Genomic DNA, 13,454 nt, shown 5'->3' with positions numbered 1-13,454 from the left:
AGTCCCCAATCACATAGACCTGCCTTTTCCTAGTGACAGTGCAATTCTCTGGTCTATCTCTAGCTTCCTCTGGCTGCAAGTCCTTGCCATTCCTATTTTCCCTTGTAATCCTAATGCTCATTATTGGTGTTGTCTCCATTAAGTCTTCCCCTTTATCTATGGGACTAGCCACTCTTCTCTTCCTTACCCTTCCATCTTCATTATCTACCTGCTGTACCCCTTCTACATTTTCCAGCTCCACATACCTGTTCTTGAGCTCTATTTTTCCTTCACTGACCCATCTTTTCTTCTGCCTGGTCCTCTGAGTCACATGCTTCCACTGTCCATTTTCTTCGCCCAGCAGTCCCCCCTCTGAGGCCCTTGATCCTGCTTCCATCTGCATATCTAAGCTTTCCCCTTCAGCCACGTCATGCCTTTGCCCCATCATCTGCTCAAACCCCCTTCTAAACTCGACCAGAGTTTCCACCTGCATCTCCAGTCCTTGGATCTTTTCTTCCATCAGCTCTATCAGGCGGCATTTCATGCAAACAAAACTCCTTTCAGGTACCCCCTCCAGAATCATGTACATACCGCAGCTACCACATCCAATCATCCTCCTTGTGTTCTCTACTACTTGGGCCGTGGCCACTAATGCCTCTGTGTTTTATCTACTTTCTCGCCAAAATCCTATTAGTCCAGTGAACACACAAACCAAAACACCCTCTCCACAGCAAAAACAAACTCCAGGTCCCACAATCCAAACTCGCTTTACAAACTCCCACTCAAACTCCCCTGTTTACAGCTCTGTTTGCTTGGCTCCTGTGCCGCTGCAGCTTTCTCTTTATGAAATCCCTGTTTCCCTCACTGTACCCTGCCCAAGTGTTTTGTCCATGATCTATTTTAAATCTAGATGACTAATGTCACTATTTCTATGAATCTATGGAAACTTCTATTAGGCATACATACATAACTATCCCCTTCGTGCACATGTTTCTTGTCACAGTCTGTATTTTCTTTCTAAGGTAACTTTTTTTTTCTTATTCTTCTCTGGAAGATATATTTTTTTTGTAAATTCTGAATCTTCTACTTCATACTGTATATGACACTTAGAAGTTAGACTTGCATTTAGTGACTATCAGAAGCTATTACAGTCTATACTGCCCTTTGCGTGACCGGGCATTGCGTCAGACGATAGCAGCGACTGGAGAAAATGCTAGCAATACAGGAATTGGAGAAATACAGCATCTGACCAGGATAGCTCTTTACAAAGTGTCCTGAGTTTAGTCCTTAGTCCACTTATATTATTGTCTGGGTGTCGTCATTGCTTCAGATGCTGGAGCTGGTAGCTATACACCACTTACAGCAATACACAAAAATACTTGGTTGAGCATGTGTTTTGTTTGTATTCTGACAGCCTATCACCAATTCTCCTCCCAAATGGATGGCTGAACTAGAAAATGATGATATTGATATGTTAAAGGGTAAGTGCTTTCCATCTAATAGTTTATAATGTGGAGTCTAGGTCAGTGGAAACTTGAAAAATCAAAGGGAAAGAACCTAAGCTATTGCCTAGTGTGCTGATTATGCAGTACATAGGGCTTGAAAGGGCAGTTAAAAATATATTTTTGTGTGTGGAAAGTTTGTGACCTAAATCTATGTTGAAAGCCCTCTTTGCTCTTAATTCTTAAATCCTCCTGAAATTTCCATGCAGACATTTTTTTTTAAATCCACTTCATCCTTGTTCTGTAGTGTGAGAAGAACTTGTTTTTCTTGTCAGGGTGGGTGGTGGTGTGTGTGTGGTTTTTTTGTTTGTTTGTTTTTGTTTGTTCGTTTGTTTTTTGGGTTTTTTTGTTCTGTGATTATGTAATTAGAGAACTATGAAATATTATAATATTCTTTTTAATGTGAAACATCTGCAGGAGAATACTTTCTTACCCTATTTGAAAAGGAAAGAAAAAGCACAAGCCAATATTCTTTCTGTGCCTGTCACTCCAGAAATCAAGATTTATTTTCACTCAGTTGATTGTTTTTTGTTTTTGTTCTCCCCCTTAGATTGAAATCTTACTAATTTTCACAGGCTAATGAAAGTGGAGCCTTCAGCTCAACTGAAAATTTCTCAAACTGTTTCTTTGGGAGTTACTTGTGCATGGACAGATCTAGGAAACATTGCCAACTTCTGAAATGTTAGACAGAGCTTCCTGTGAGTGCATTAACTGTAGAAAATAGGAGCTCTAGGAGCACAGTGAGTAGTTCTACTGCACTGTTTCCATTTTAGATCTTGAAGATTTCATCAGGCTGAAGAAATGTTTGACCATATTTGGATACAAAGTTTACTCAAATTTGTAAATACACAATACAATACAATAAATACAAAACAATCTGAATTTAAACAATAAATAAAATAGTGACTCTAAATCGTATTAAAGCATGTAGAATCTATCTGGCCTACACAAGGTTATGCTTAGGTTAGGTGTAATAAGGTTGGGCACCACTGCACAAGATTGTGACACTCTCTTCTGGTCTTAAATCCTATGAATCTACATGGAGCAATTGGGTCACAAAAACCTAATTTTATTTTAAAGTACACAGAGAATAGTGAGGTGGAGGTGGCAGAGAATGTTGAGTTCATTTTTGTTTGTGTACATATTCAGAGAATGAAATACAAAGTACAAGTGCTCAGGAGAGTTCATTAGAGGGGATGTTGGTAATTAAGTAGGTTTCTGTAGCTGCTTGATGCTAATATTGAACCATTAAATTAAGGGTAGACAATTATGCAGAAGGAAGAAAAGTCAGGTATAGATGGCATGGGTTCTATACCACATATGCTAACAGAATTTGACCGAAGAGCAATCACAAACTGGCCATAATCCCATGGATACTTGTAACACAGTTTGTCCCTGTAGGTGCTGCTACTTCTGCTCAAAATGTGAGTTTTGTAAAGATACCTTCTCTGTAGGATTCTAGCTTGTGCATATTGGTTCTTTAGTACAAGGCTGACAGAACTTTCCTAGCTCTTTGGGTTTTTTTTATATTTGAGGGCAACAGTAACAGAGTGCACTATAATCCTCCTAGTCACCATCCACCAGCCTCTGCAGAGAAATGTTGCATTCTCATTCTGCTAATATGGTCAGCAGCAATTTAATTGATGTGGCCATTTAAATGGCCGCAACTTAAATTTCAAAGTTAATTGTTCCCAGTGACCTTTTGCACTTGTCAGAAATACTGTTTCAGATGCATCCTCCTGCAGACTGTCTTCACTAAGGAGAAAGATGTTGTTAATGTACCTTCATAATATAAGAATAGTCCTGGAAGGTCAGACTAAGGGTACGTGTAGACTACATGCCTCTGATGACAGAGGCATGTAGATTAGGCTGCCAGACATAGGAAAATGAAGTGGCGATTTAAATAATCGCTGCTTCATTTAAATTTACATGGCTGCCGCGCTGAGCCGACAAACAGCTGATCAGCTGTTTGTAGGCTCAGCGCGGCAGCCATGTAAATTTAAATGAAGCGGCGATCATTTAAATCGCCGCTTAATTTTCCTATGTCTGGTAGCCTAATCTACATGCCTCTGGCGACAAAGGCATGTAGTCTAGACGTACCCCAATAGTCCATCTAGCCCAGTATCTTGTAAGAACATAAGAACGGCCGTACTGGGTCAGACCAAAGGTCCATCTAGCCCAGTATCCTGTCTGCCATCAGTGGCCAGCACCAGGTGCCCCAGAGAGGGTGGACCAAAGACAATGATCAAGCAATTTGTCTCCTGCCATCCCTCTCCAGCCTCTGACAAACAGAGGCCAAGGACACCATTTTATCCCCTGGCTAATAGCCTTTTATGGACCTAACCTCCATGAAATTATCTAGCTTCTCTTTAAACTCTATTATAGTCCTAGCCTTCACAGCCTCCTCTGGCAAGGAGTTCCACAGGTTGACTACACGCTGTGTGAAGAAGAACTTTCTTTTATTAGTTTTAAACCTGCTCCCCATTAATTTCATTTGGTGTCCTCTAGTTCTTCTATTTAGGGAACTAATAAATAACTTTTCTTTATCGGCCCTCTCCACACCACTCATGATTTTATAGACCTCTATCATATCCCCCCTCAGTCTCCTCTTTTCTAAACTGAAAAGTCTCAGTCTCTTTAACCTCTCCTCATATGGGACCCGTTCCAAACCCCTAATCATTTTAGTTGCCCTTTTCTGAACCCTTTCCAAGGCCAAAATATCTTTTTTGAGGTGAGGAGACCACATCTATACACAGTATTTGAGATATGGGTGTACCATAGTTTTATACAGGGGCAGTAAGATATTCTGGATCTTATTTTCTATCCCTTTCCTAATAATTCCTAGCATCCTATTTGCCTTTTTGACTGCCGCTGCACACTGCGTGGAAGTTTTCAGAGAACTGTCCACGATAACTCCAAGATCTCTTTCCTGATTTGTTGTAGCCAAATTAGTCCCCATCATACTATACTTATAGTTGGGGTTATTTTTCCAAATGTGCATTACTTTACAGTCTTCTGACAGTAGCTTATGCCAGGTCCACTCCCTGTTTCTGACAGTTGAGAGGTTAGGGACATCCAGAGCATGGGGTTTCATCCCTGATCATCTTGGCTAATAGCTATTGATGGACATATACTCCCCGAATTTACATAATCCTTTTTTTGAATGTGGTGAAGGCCCAAACTATAACATCCCTTGACTATACATTGTGAAGAAGAACCTCTTTGTCCTTAAACCTACTGCCTATTAACTTTCACTGTGTGATTGCTGCTTCTTGTGCTATGTAAGGAAGGGTTATTTACTTCTTTATGCACTTTTTCCACACTTGTCATGATTTTACAAATCTCTAGTCTATTTCATTTTTGTAGTCTTTTTCCAAGCTGAAAAGTTCCATTCTTTTTAATCTGTCCTCATTTGGATGCTTTCATACTCAGTCATTTTTGTTGCCCTTTTCTGTACCTTTTCCAATTTTAAAGTCTCTCTTTTGAGATGGGGCAATCAGAACTGCACACAGTGTAGTGACTTTTATATTGTCTGTCTTATCTATCCCTTTCCCAATGATTTTTCATTCTCTCTTTTTTTTTTTTTTTTGACTTCTGCTGCACATTGAGTGGATGTTTTCAGAGTGGATGTTTTCAGAGAACTATCTATACCCTTTTCCTAGTGAAGGTGCACCCACCAAATCAATTGGCCTTGATTCATATTTTCAGTGTTATCTTCACAAGCCTAGTACTAGAAGTAGCTTTTAAATGAAATCTTAAATTCTGTAGCAATCATTTGAGTACTGATATAGTTACATATGGATATCACAAAGCAGATAATGGTTATGAGTAAATTAATGTTTTCATACTAATAAATTAAACTTTAAGATACAGACTGTATTTATAAGTTAATCGGTATTTTTTTTTCTCAATCCCCTGACTTAACACTTTGGGTTTTTCCCCTGGTGGAATTGAAGTGTAATTTTTAATTTAATTAACAGATTAATTGAGCTCTCAAATCAATTTGATAAGTAAATAATTCTGCAGAACATATTTGTATCAATATGTAACAGACCTAATCTCTCCTTTTAAGTACAAAGTTGGCTATGCTATGGAACAACTATGAAACAATAGCCACTTTACTAGTGTCTCAAGCACAAAAGCTACACGTCTCTAATTCCTACTGAAAATGTGGGTTGAATTTAAGAAGTTCTTGTTAACTTGTATTTGTTTCCTACTCAGCTTCAAGCTTGTTTACTCCCAAAATAATTAACTATGGGGTGACAGACAATAGCAAAGCAAAAAGGCAAATAATCCTTCTATGTGTGGCTCTCATTCAGTCACACTGGAAATACCATGTACAGCTTTGTATGTCAGCGGTATTCATGCAGTAGGGAGCTCAGAAAAGAGAAACAAAATAAAGACTATTGCTGAAATCATTTGAAGAGCAAAAGAATTCATAATAAGTGGTGGTTCAGTTGAAACATGTCTAAGGTGAAAAGAGAGCACAATGTATCTGTCTACAGATTTCTCTGGTGTTTACACACTTTTTGAAGAACTGTAGACTAACAAGGAATAGTGAGATGAAAGGAAGGGAAAAATCCAAGAAATATGAGAATTTTTCAGACTATAGGAACACCACCTTAGTGGAAGTGTTATTGCATGGAGTAGTCAAACTTAGGGTTGACAAAATGCAATTTAAAGTAAATAGTAGGGAAGAACTACGCACTAGAAGAAGGGTGGGTTACAGGAGTACGTCACTTCTCTTTGTCTAGTTCTGTAATCAAGATTTAGGCACCCATACTTGGAATTCCAATAAGGAAGCTATGGACCTACATTATTTCCCTGTCATCCAAATGTGAAGAGGACTGCTGAATATAAGCCATCTTCAAGTGGTAGAGAGCACATCTTCAGTGTGACCTGAAAGTTCTCTGCTAAATAGCTAATATGGATTAGTTACCACTAGAGGGCAACAAACAATGTTAATCACATTTATTCTGTTTTTAGAGCTGGGAAGCCTTACCACAGCAAACCTAATGGAGAAGGTGCGAGGCCTGCAGAACCTGGCTTATCAGCTAGGGCTAGATGAATGTAAGTGCTATACATGTTCACTAGTGGCTTTCATAGTGAATTTCCTCACTTCAGACATTTAACTTGCTCTATCCAGTTCTGCAGTCCTCTCTAGCTAGAAATGTATGTGTAAAATTTCTCAACATTTGATTTGAACAAATAAATAGTACTTGGGTCTTTTACCAAATCTTCCAAGGTCTCTCTTTCTTTGGCTTTCATTGATCCTGTTTTTCCCCATAATATGTTCCCAATTAACTTACTTTTAACAGGGCAATAAGTTGAAATTCAACAGACAAATGAATGTTAGAAGGAATTTTTTAAACTTATACTACTACTAATTCAGACATCATTAGAATGTAACTGCCCAGAAAACCGATCTGAATTATGGATGTTAAATATCGGTTAATTGAATAGTCGAGTAACCACATGAACTCCTTATTGGTTACTTGACCATTCTATACTTCGGTTACTCAACCATTCTATACTTCCTGGTGGTGGGGCAGGTAGCTGGTGCGCTCTGGCCCCACTCCGTGAAGCCCCCCTGACACTCCATGCTGTTGCCTCTGAAACAGAGGCAGCAGCACAGGGTGCCGGGTGAGAGCCAGACCATGAGGGGAGCCAGTTTAAATACCAGCTCCCCTCATGGACCTGCTGCCTCTGATAGAAGCAGCAGCAGCCCCTGTCCGGCGGGGAGAGGAGCAGCTGAACTCCCAGACCCAGTGTGAGCTGGAACTGAGCTGCCTGGCTCTTAATACACTTTAAATGCAGAGCTGTAGCGGAGTAGGTCCTGGACCCAGCATGAACCAGGACTAAGCCAGGCTGCTGCTAAATTTACTGGCCTGGGTGGTGGAATATGTGTAGTCTGTAGCATTATTATTATTATTTTTAATGGAGATTGCTTATCTCCTAGAACTGGAAGGGACCTTGAAAGGTCATCGAGTCCAGTCCCCTGCCTTCACAGCAGGACCAAGTACTATCCCTGATGAATTTTTGCCCCAAATCCCTAAATGGTGTCTGTAAGGATTGAACCTCACAACCCTGGGTTTAGCAGGCCAATGTTCAAACCACTGAGCTATCCCTCCCTTAAACTTATTAACCAATAAGTTTTTGCTAATCGGTTAATTGACTATACTATAACATCCTTAATCTGAATATCATGTAAACTGCTCAGTGAAGATAGCATTGCAATGGGAACTAGTGACCAAGAAAACCCTCTCTCTCCTGATTTGTATTTTTTTGTATAAATACAATTTCTTTTTTTAGTCTTGAAGTTGCCACAGGACTTGTTGGTTTTTTAAAGTTATAGATTAACACGGCTACCCCGCTAAGACTTTTGAAAATGTAAAGGAATAGCCAGTAATGAGAAACTAGTCTAATACACTATGTCATGCATCCTTAGTTTTAATATTTTTTGTATGTGATTAAAAAAACAAACACCAGGTTTATCTGCAAAAACAAGTTAAAATAGCAGTAACTGAAGAAGAGAATCACTACATATTACTGGAGGTATTATTGTGGATGGCAGGTCCTTGCAAAGAGTTAGGAAACTTTAGGTTGGAAAGAGAACATCTATCAGTTCCTCTATCTATTGTCTCAACCTGTACAGTTGAAATTACAAAGCAGTTTTCATTTACAGCCTTCTATTGCATACTCACATTTGCAGTCTATAACTGAAATTTCCCCTGCTTTTTCCTCTTCCGTGTGTGTGTGTGTGTGTGTGTGGCTTTTTTTTTGTTTGTTTGTTTAATGGAATAAGCAAATTTCATTTGCTGAGTTGGGAAAGAAGAGGGAAATGTACCCGCCTTCAAAAATCATGATATGTTTCAGAACTCCCAGATTAGGAACCACTAAGAACATAAGAACATACTGGGTCAGACCAAAGGTCCATCTAGCCCCATATCCTGTCTGCTGACAATGGCCAATGCCAGATGCCCCAAAGGGAGCGAACTCAACAGGTAATCCTCATGTGATCCCTGTCCTGTCACCCCTTTACAGACAGAGGCTAGGGACACCATTCCTACCCATCCTGGCTAATAGCCATTGATTGACCTAACCTCCATGAATCTATTTAGCTCTTTTTTGAATCCTGTTAAAGTCCTTCCACATTCTCTGGGAAGGAGTTCCACAGGTTGACTATGCGCTAAGTGAAGAAAAACTTTCTTTGGTTTGTTTTAAACCTGCTGCCCATTACATTTTATTTGCTGACCCCTAGTTCTTATATTGTGAGAATATGTAAATAATTGTTCCTTTTTCACTTTTTCCACACCAGTCATGATTTTATGATTTTATATCATATTCCCCCTTAGTCTCCTCTTTTCTAAGCTGAAAAAATCCAAGTTTTTAAAATCTCTCTTCATATGGGACCTGTTCCAAACCCCGAATCATTTTTGTTGCCCTTTTCTGGACCTTTTCCAGTGCCAATATATCTTTTTTGAGATGAGGCAACCACATCTGTATGAAGTATCCAAGATGTGGGCATACCATGGATGTATATAAAGGCTATAAGGTATTCTCTGTGTTGTTCTCTATCCTTTTTTAATGATGCCTAACATTCTGTTTGCTTTTTTGACTGCTGCTGCACATGAGTGGATGTTTTCAGAAAACTATGCATAATAATTCTTTAAGATCTCTCTCTTGAGTAGTTGTAACTAAATTAGTCTCCAGTATATTGTATTTATAGTTGAGATTATTTTTTCCAACATGCATTACTTTACATTGCTCAACATTAAATTTCATTTGCCGTTTTGTTGCCCATAGATCACTACCATAAATCGTTCACTTTAATTTCCCTCAGTAACTGAGCTGGAATCTCCTATTGGGATTGGCTGTATCTATCTCCTTGTGATCACAGTAGTATAATCTCATGGTGCAGTTTTTGAGGGCAGAGAGTGACAGTACAGTTCACTTGTTTCTCTTAGGTGGTATATGTTCTGAATGTACATCCAGGGCCGCCTTTATCAGCATTGATGTTAGGTGTTATCTGCAGGGCTCGCTGAGCTGTCCGGTGTTCTACGCATGCTCAGATTGCCGGAACCCAGCTCTTCCGGGTTGTAATCTACTCGCCACAGGCGAGTAGATTACAAAGATTGTTGAGCCCTGGTTATCTGTGATAGTTTTTCAATAAATTGCAAGTTTCTTTGAGGCATAATTAAAAATTGTTTCACCTTGAATGTTGGGTTGACTCTTGTAAACCACGTACAGTATGGATAACATCAGTGTTTCTAGATTGGTACTTTCCAAGAGGAATAAAAGGTTAATTTGTTGCTTTGGGTTTTTTTATCATCAGAGTTTAGATATAAAGCCAGAGCTCAAACTATGATGGCCTGCATTCCAGTTAACTTAAAATGAAGCTTTTAACCAAGGACACAGTACTCTACTTTTATTTTCCATTAAGTCTTTAAACTGGACTGAAGAAATGGGGTGATTAAAGTTTGTTTGTGGCCTTTCCATGAATTTGAAATATGTGCAAAAGCCCTTTATTTGGAGAGAAATAAGGAGAACATCATCTCTTGGGCTATGTCTACAGTACTCTAAAGTTCCAGGATTTGTTTTCTGCCTCTAGCTCAGAGATAGGCAACTTAGTAGAGGACCACAAAATCCACTGAAAAATGTTCAGTGGACTGTATGACTTTTTATTTTTTAGAGGCTACATATTGTTAGGCTGAATGCCCCTGCATGGGTTTTCAGTAGTGGGGATTAAATCTGGGTGATCTTGAGCATAATTAATTAGCTTTCATTACCTCAGTTAAAAGGCCCAGTTTTCTTATCTAAGGTTATGTCTAATACCGCACTGCTATTCCAAAAAAGGCGGAAAAAGCTATGCAAATTGCAGTTTGCAATTTGCATAGCTTTTTCCGGAAGAGGCTTTTCCGATATTTGGTCCATCTACACTGGGCCAAATGTTGGGGGGGGAAAAAACCCTTCTTCCTCGTAAAACAAGGTTTACAGAGATGCTGAAAACGTGCGCCTGCTCTTCCGAAAAAAATTCAGAAGAGCAGACGCGTTTCCTGGACGCAGCAAAATTCCCTGGATGCAGCAAAGGGTCTTTTTTTTCCGGGATACCTCCAGTATCCCAGAAAAACTGCAGTGTAGACATAGCCTAAGACTGCAGCATGGTCATCAATCCTTATTTGGCCTAATCACCACTAGAGGGGGACAGAGTGCCACACCATCTATGGATGGTTTACAGTTGTGTAACTCAAAATTTATTATAGTACAGCTTTAACTGTGTGTATAAAAAAAAAAAAGTGTTTCTAAAAGCCTCTTACAGCACAGCCTTTAAATGGGGGTAGAGGGAAACAGTTTAAATATACCTCTTTCACAAACCTTCTTTAATATGCAGAAGACTAGCGGATTAATAAATGAAAACATCAAACATAACATTTTAATGTGTTTTCTCTGCTGCTTATAGACTGCCTCTGCTCTGCTCCCCTGGGGCAGGCCTTGGGACTAGAAGCAAGAGCCCATGCACCAGGTTGCAGTGCTACTGAAGTGTGGCTTGGCTGCTCTCCTGTCATGCCAGATGGGAAGGAGTTACTGCCCCTCTGTGTGCAGAGATGCACCCTGAACTGTCCATGGCCAGAGGACAGTCAGATTGGCTTTGGGATCTGAGGCCAGCGGAAAGGCAGTAAGCAAAACTGGGTGGCGTAGAGTGGAATCTGAGTTGGGTAGGCTGAGTGGTGGCATGATGTGGCATATGGGCTTCAGCTCCCATTCCTTCTTGACACTGGCTCCGTCCTGTGCCATCTGGCTCTGGTAACCTACTGCCCTTTGGTTAAGGTATGCCCTGCCCCTGCTCGTTGCTTGGCTAGAACCTAATTGGCTCTCAGGTCAGTCAGCCAGTGTGGAAGCAGTAATTGGAATTGGGTTCTGAGAGAGACAAAAGAAACAACTTGTGTTGATGGGGAAATGGAGTGAAGTGGAATTGTATGAGGCAGCTTTATTCACACTGCGCCCCTCAGCCAGCAGGATCACTCTTCCCCCCCTCCCCCCCCGCTCTCCTCCATCTCCCCCCCCCCCCCTCCCTCCCGGGATGGTGACACCCCATCTGTGAGCAAGCAAATAACTCCGTCCAGGCTGCAGATTATTTTAACAGGCTAATTGCCCAACTCTGTTCTAGGTGCTGTTGTAATAGAAATAATTAAAACATGAGTGTGGTGCATTTTGACAGGTGCTATTACACCTTTTTGCTCAACTCTGTTATCAGATCCAAGGATGGAATTGATCTTAAACAAAAACAAAGAAAACAACCCCCTCCTCAACATAACCTGTGTGTTATCTAACGCTATTCTAGGATTGATGTCCTCTTCCCTCATGTACGCTTTCATTCTTCCATCATGGGGGTTTATATTTTATAGCACAGTCAACAATTTTGCTACAGACCTTTGCAGATTAAAAAATATTCTATAGTAGTAAGTTGAGAAGCTTCACGTATCATTTATCCTCCTTCTGATTTTTTTTTTCAAATGATCTTTGAGGTTCAGCCCAGTGCTTCTTTGAATTACCTGGCAGAGCCAGGAATAATCATTACTAAATGGTGTGGCAGGAATCGCCAGCTGGTGCTGTTACATGGTGTCTTCTGAGTCTTTTTCTTAGTTTGCAAGCACATTTTTAATTTCAGAAATAATGCTCTGGTAGTGGTTCCTGTTTCATATTTTTTTGGGAAAGCTGTGACTAGCAGCAAGTTATTCTATTCCTTGTGTTCCTTCCTAGAGTCAGTTATCAAGGCAGATTTGTTCCATGGGAACCAGGCACTGGGTTTTGGATGGAGATTTGTGAACGGGGAGGGGACTCACTGGGTGCCACTTGACCATCTCTTCCATGATTTGTATATGCATGTAAATAAAACAAGTTGCACTAAGCATGTATATGTTCCATGTTGCTGACTTCTCCCCACATTAGAAATCCAAACAATATATTCTACTGCTAAAATGTAGCCACTTTACTTTTTACATAATGCCTAATTAACTTGTGGAACTCATTGCCATATCCTGTTTTTGAACCTGAAACTTAGTGAGGCTTAAAAGATTCATGTCTGTATGGTTAATGGAGAAAATCTGTAGGACGTTTGCTTGGATCTTTAAAAAACTGCAAATGTAACTGCTGCCTAGAATTTAGGAAAATCTTTTTGCCTGGGTCAGATTCTTCCTTATAACTTTGTTAATGTATCTTACATCTTTTTCTGAAGTCTCCAAAAAAGACAGTTGAATCATTGTTCAAATTGAACACAGGTGGTCTTAGGCAACGTGCTGCTACCTAACACCAGTATGCCACTATACAGTAGGGAAGGACAAGTGAAGAATCCTATATCTTGACAAGGTGTAAAGTGGCTTGGAGGAAGCAGAATGTTACCTATCCTGCAGTGAGGCTGGACATCAGTTACCATTTGCAAAAAGTATCTTAGGATCTCAAATCTTTGGGAATTGGACACCTTTCCAAGTGTTTGTAACATTGGGATGCTCTAACTTGAAGAGACTGTCTGTTTCAGAGATGATGAAGCAGGAGATGGATAGAAGAAACTCTTGCTTCTTTGCACTGCATTTATATTCTCTTTGAAGAGCTTCTTCCCCTAGCTGTCCCTTTTAGTAAAAACTACTTGCTGCCATCCTTCATTCCCTTTCCTCTGTGCAGGCAGATGCAAGGGAGGGTAGTACTGTACATTTCTCTGGACAAAGCTGTAGTCTTAGAGTCTATCTTGAAGACTCATCTCCTAAAACTGCTTTCTTGGAGATGGGATTACGTAACTGCTACACTGGGAACTATCGGAGAGGATTTATTCTTAGAGGGGAAGAAACTAGCGATATGGGGGCAGGATCCTTCTGGGAGACAGGGCAGTGATAAGTGTCCAGGATGACTATATTTGCTATCAGTACCTCAGTGCTAGTTTACCAAAGAGAAGGAAGCCTATTCTTAATGTGTTAATGT

At 40.1% G+C, this 13,454-nt stretch overlaps 1 protein-coding gene across 5 annotated transcripts in view; it reads left to right on the top strand.

Annotated features, from left to right (window-relative positions):
• LIN52 (lin-52 DREAM MuvB core complex component) overlaps positions 1 to 13,454 on the top strand; it is a 132,641-nt gene that overhangs the window by 7,431 nt on the left and 111,756 nt on the right. For all 5 annotated transcript variants that reach the window (XR_012903386.1, XR_012903387.1, XR_012903388.1 and 2 more), the window contains exons 4-5: positions 1,394 to 1,460; positions 6,468 to 6,551. Coding sequence is in view for 2 of the 5 variants with exons in the window: in XM_075926882.1 (XP_075782997.1) it covers positions 1,394 to 1,460; positions 6,468 to 6,551 (151 nt within the window). In the remaining 3 variants the exon portion in view is untranslated. The remainder of the gene's footprint in view (positions 1 to 1,393; positions 1,461 to 6,467; positions 6,552 to 13,454) is intronic.

Source organism: Pelodiscus sinensis, chromosome 4 (assembly GCF_049634645.1).
Source record: "Pelodiscus sinensis isolate JC-2024 chromosome 4, ASM4963464v1, whole genome shotgun sequence".
NCBI classification, from domain to species: domain Eukaryota; kingdom Metazoa; phylum Chordata; order Testudines; family Trionychidae; genus Pelodiscus; species Pelodiscus sinensis.
The sequence above is the reverse complement of the archived record's forward strand: the minus strand, read 5'-3'. Positions and strand labels throughout refer to the sequence as shown.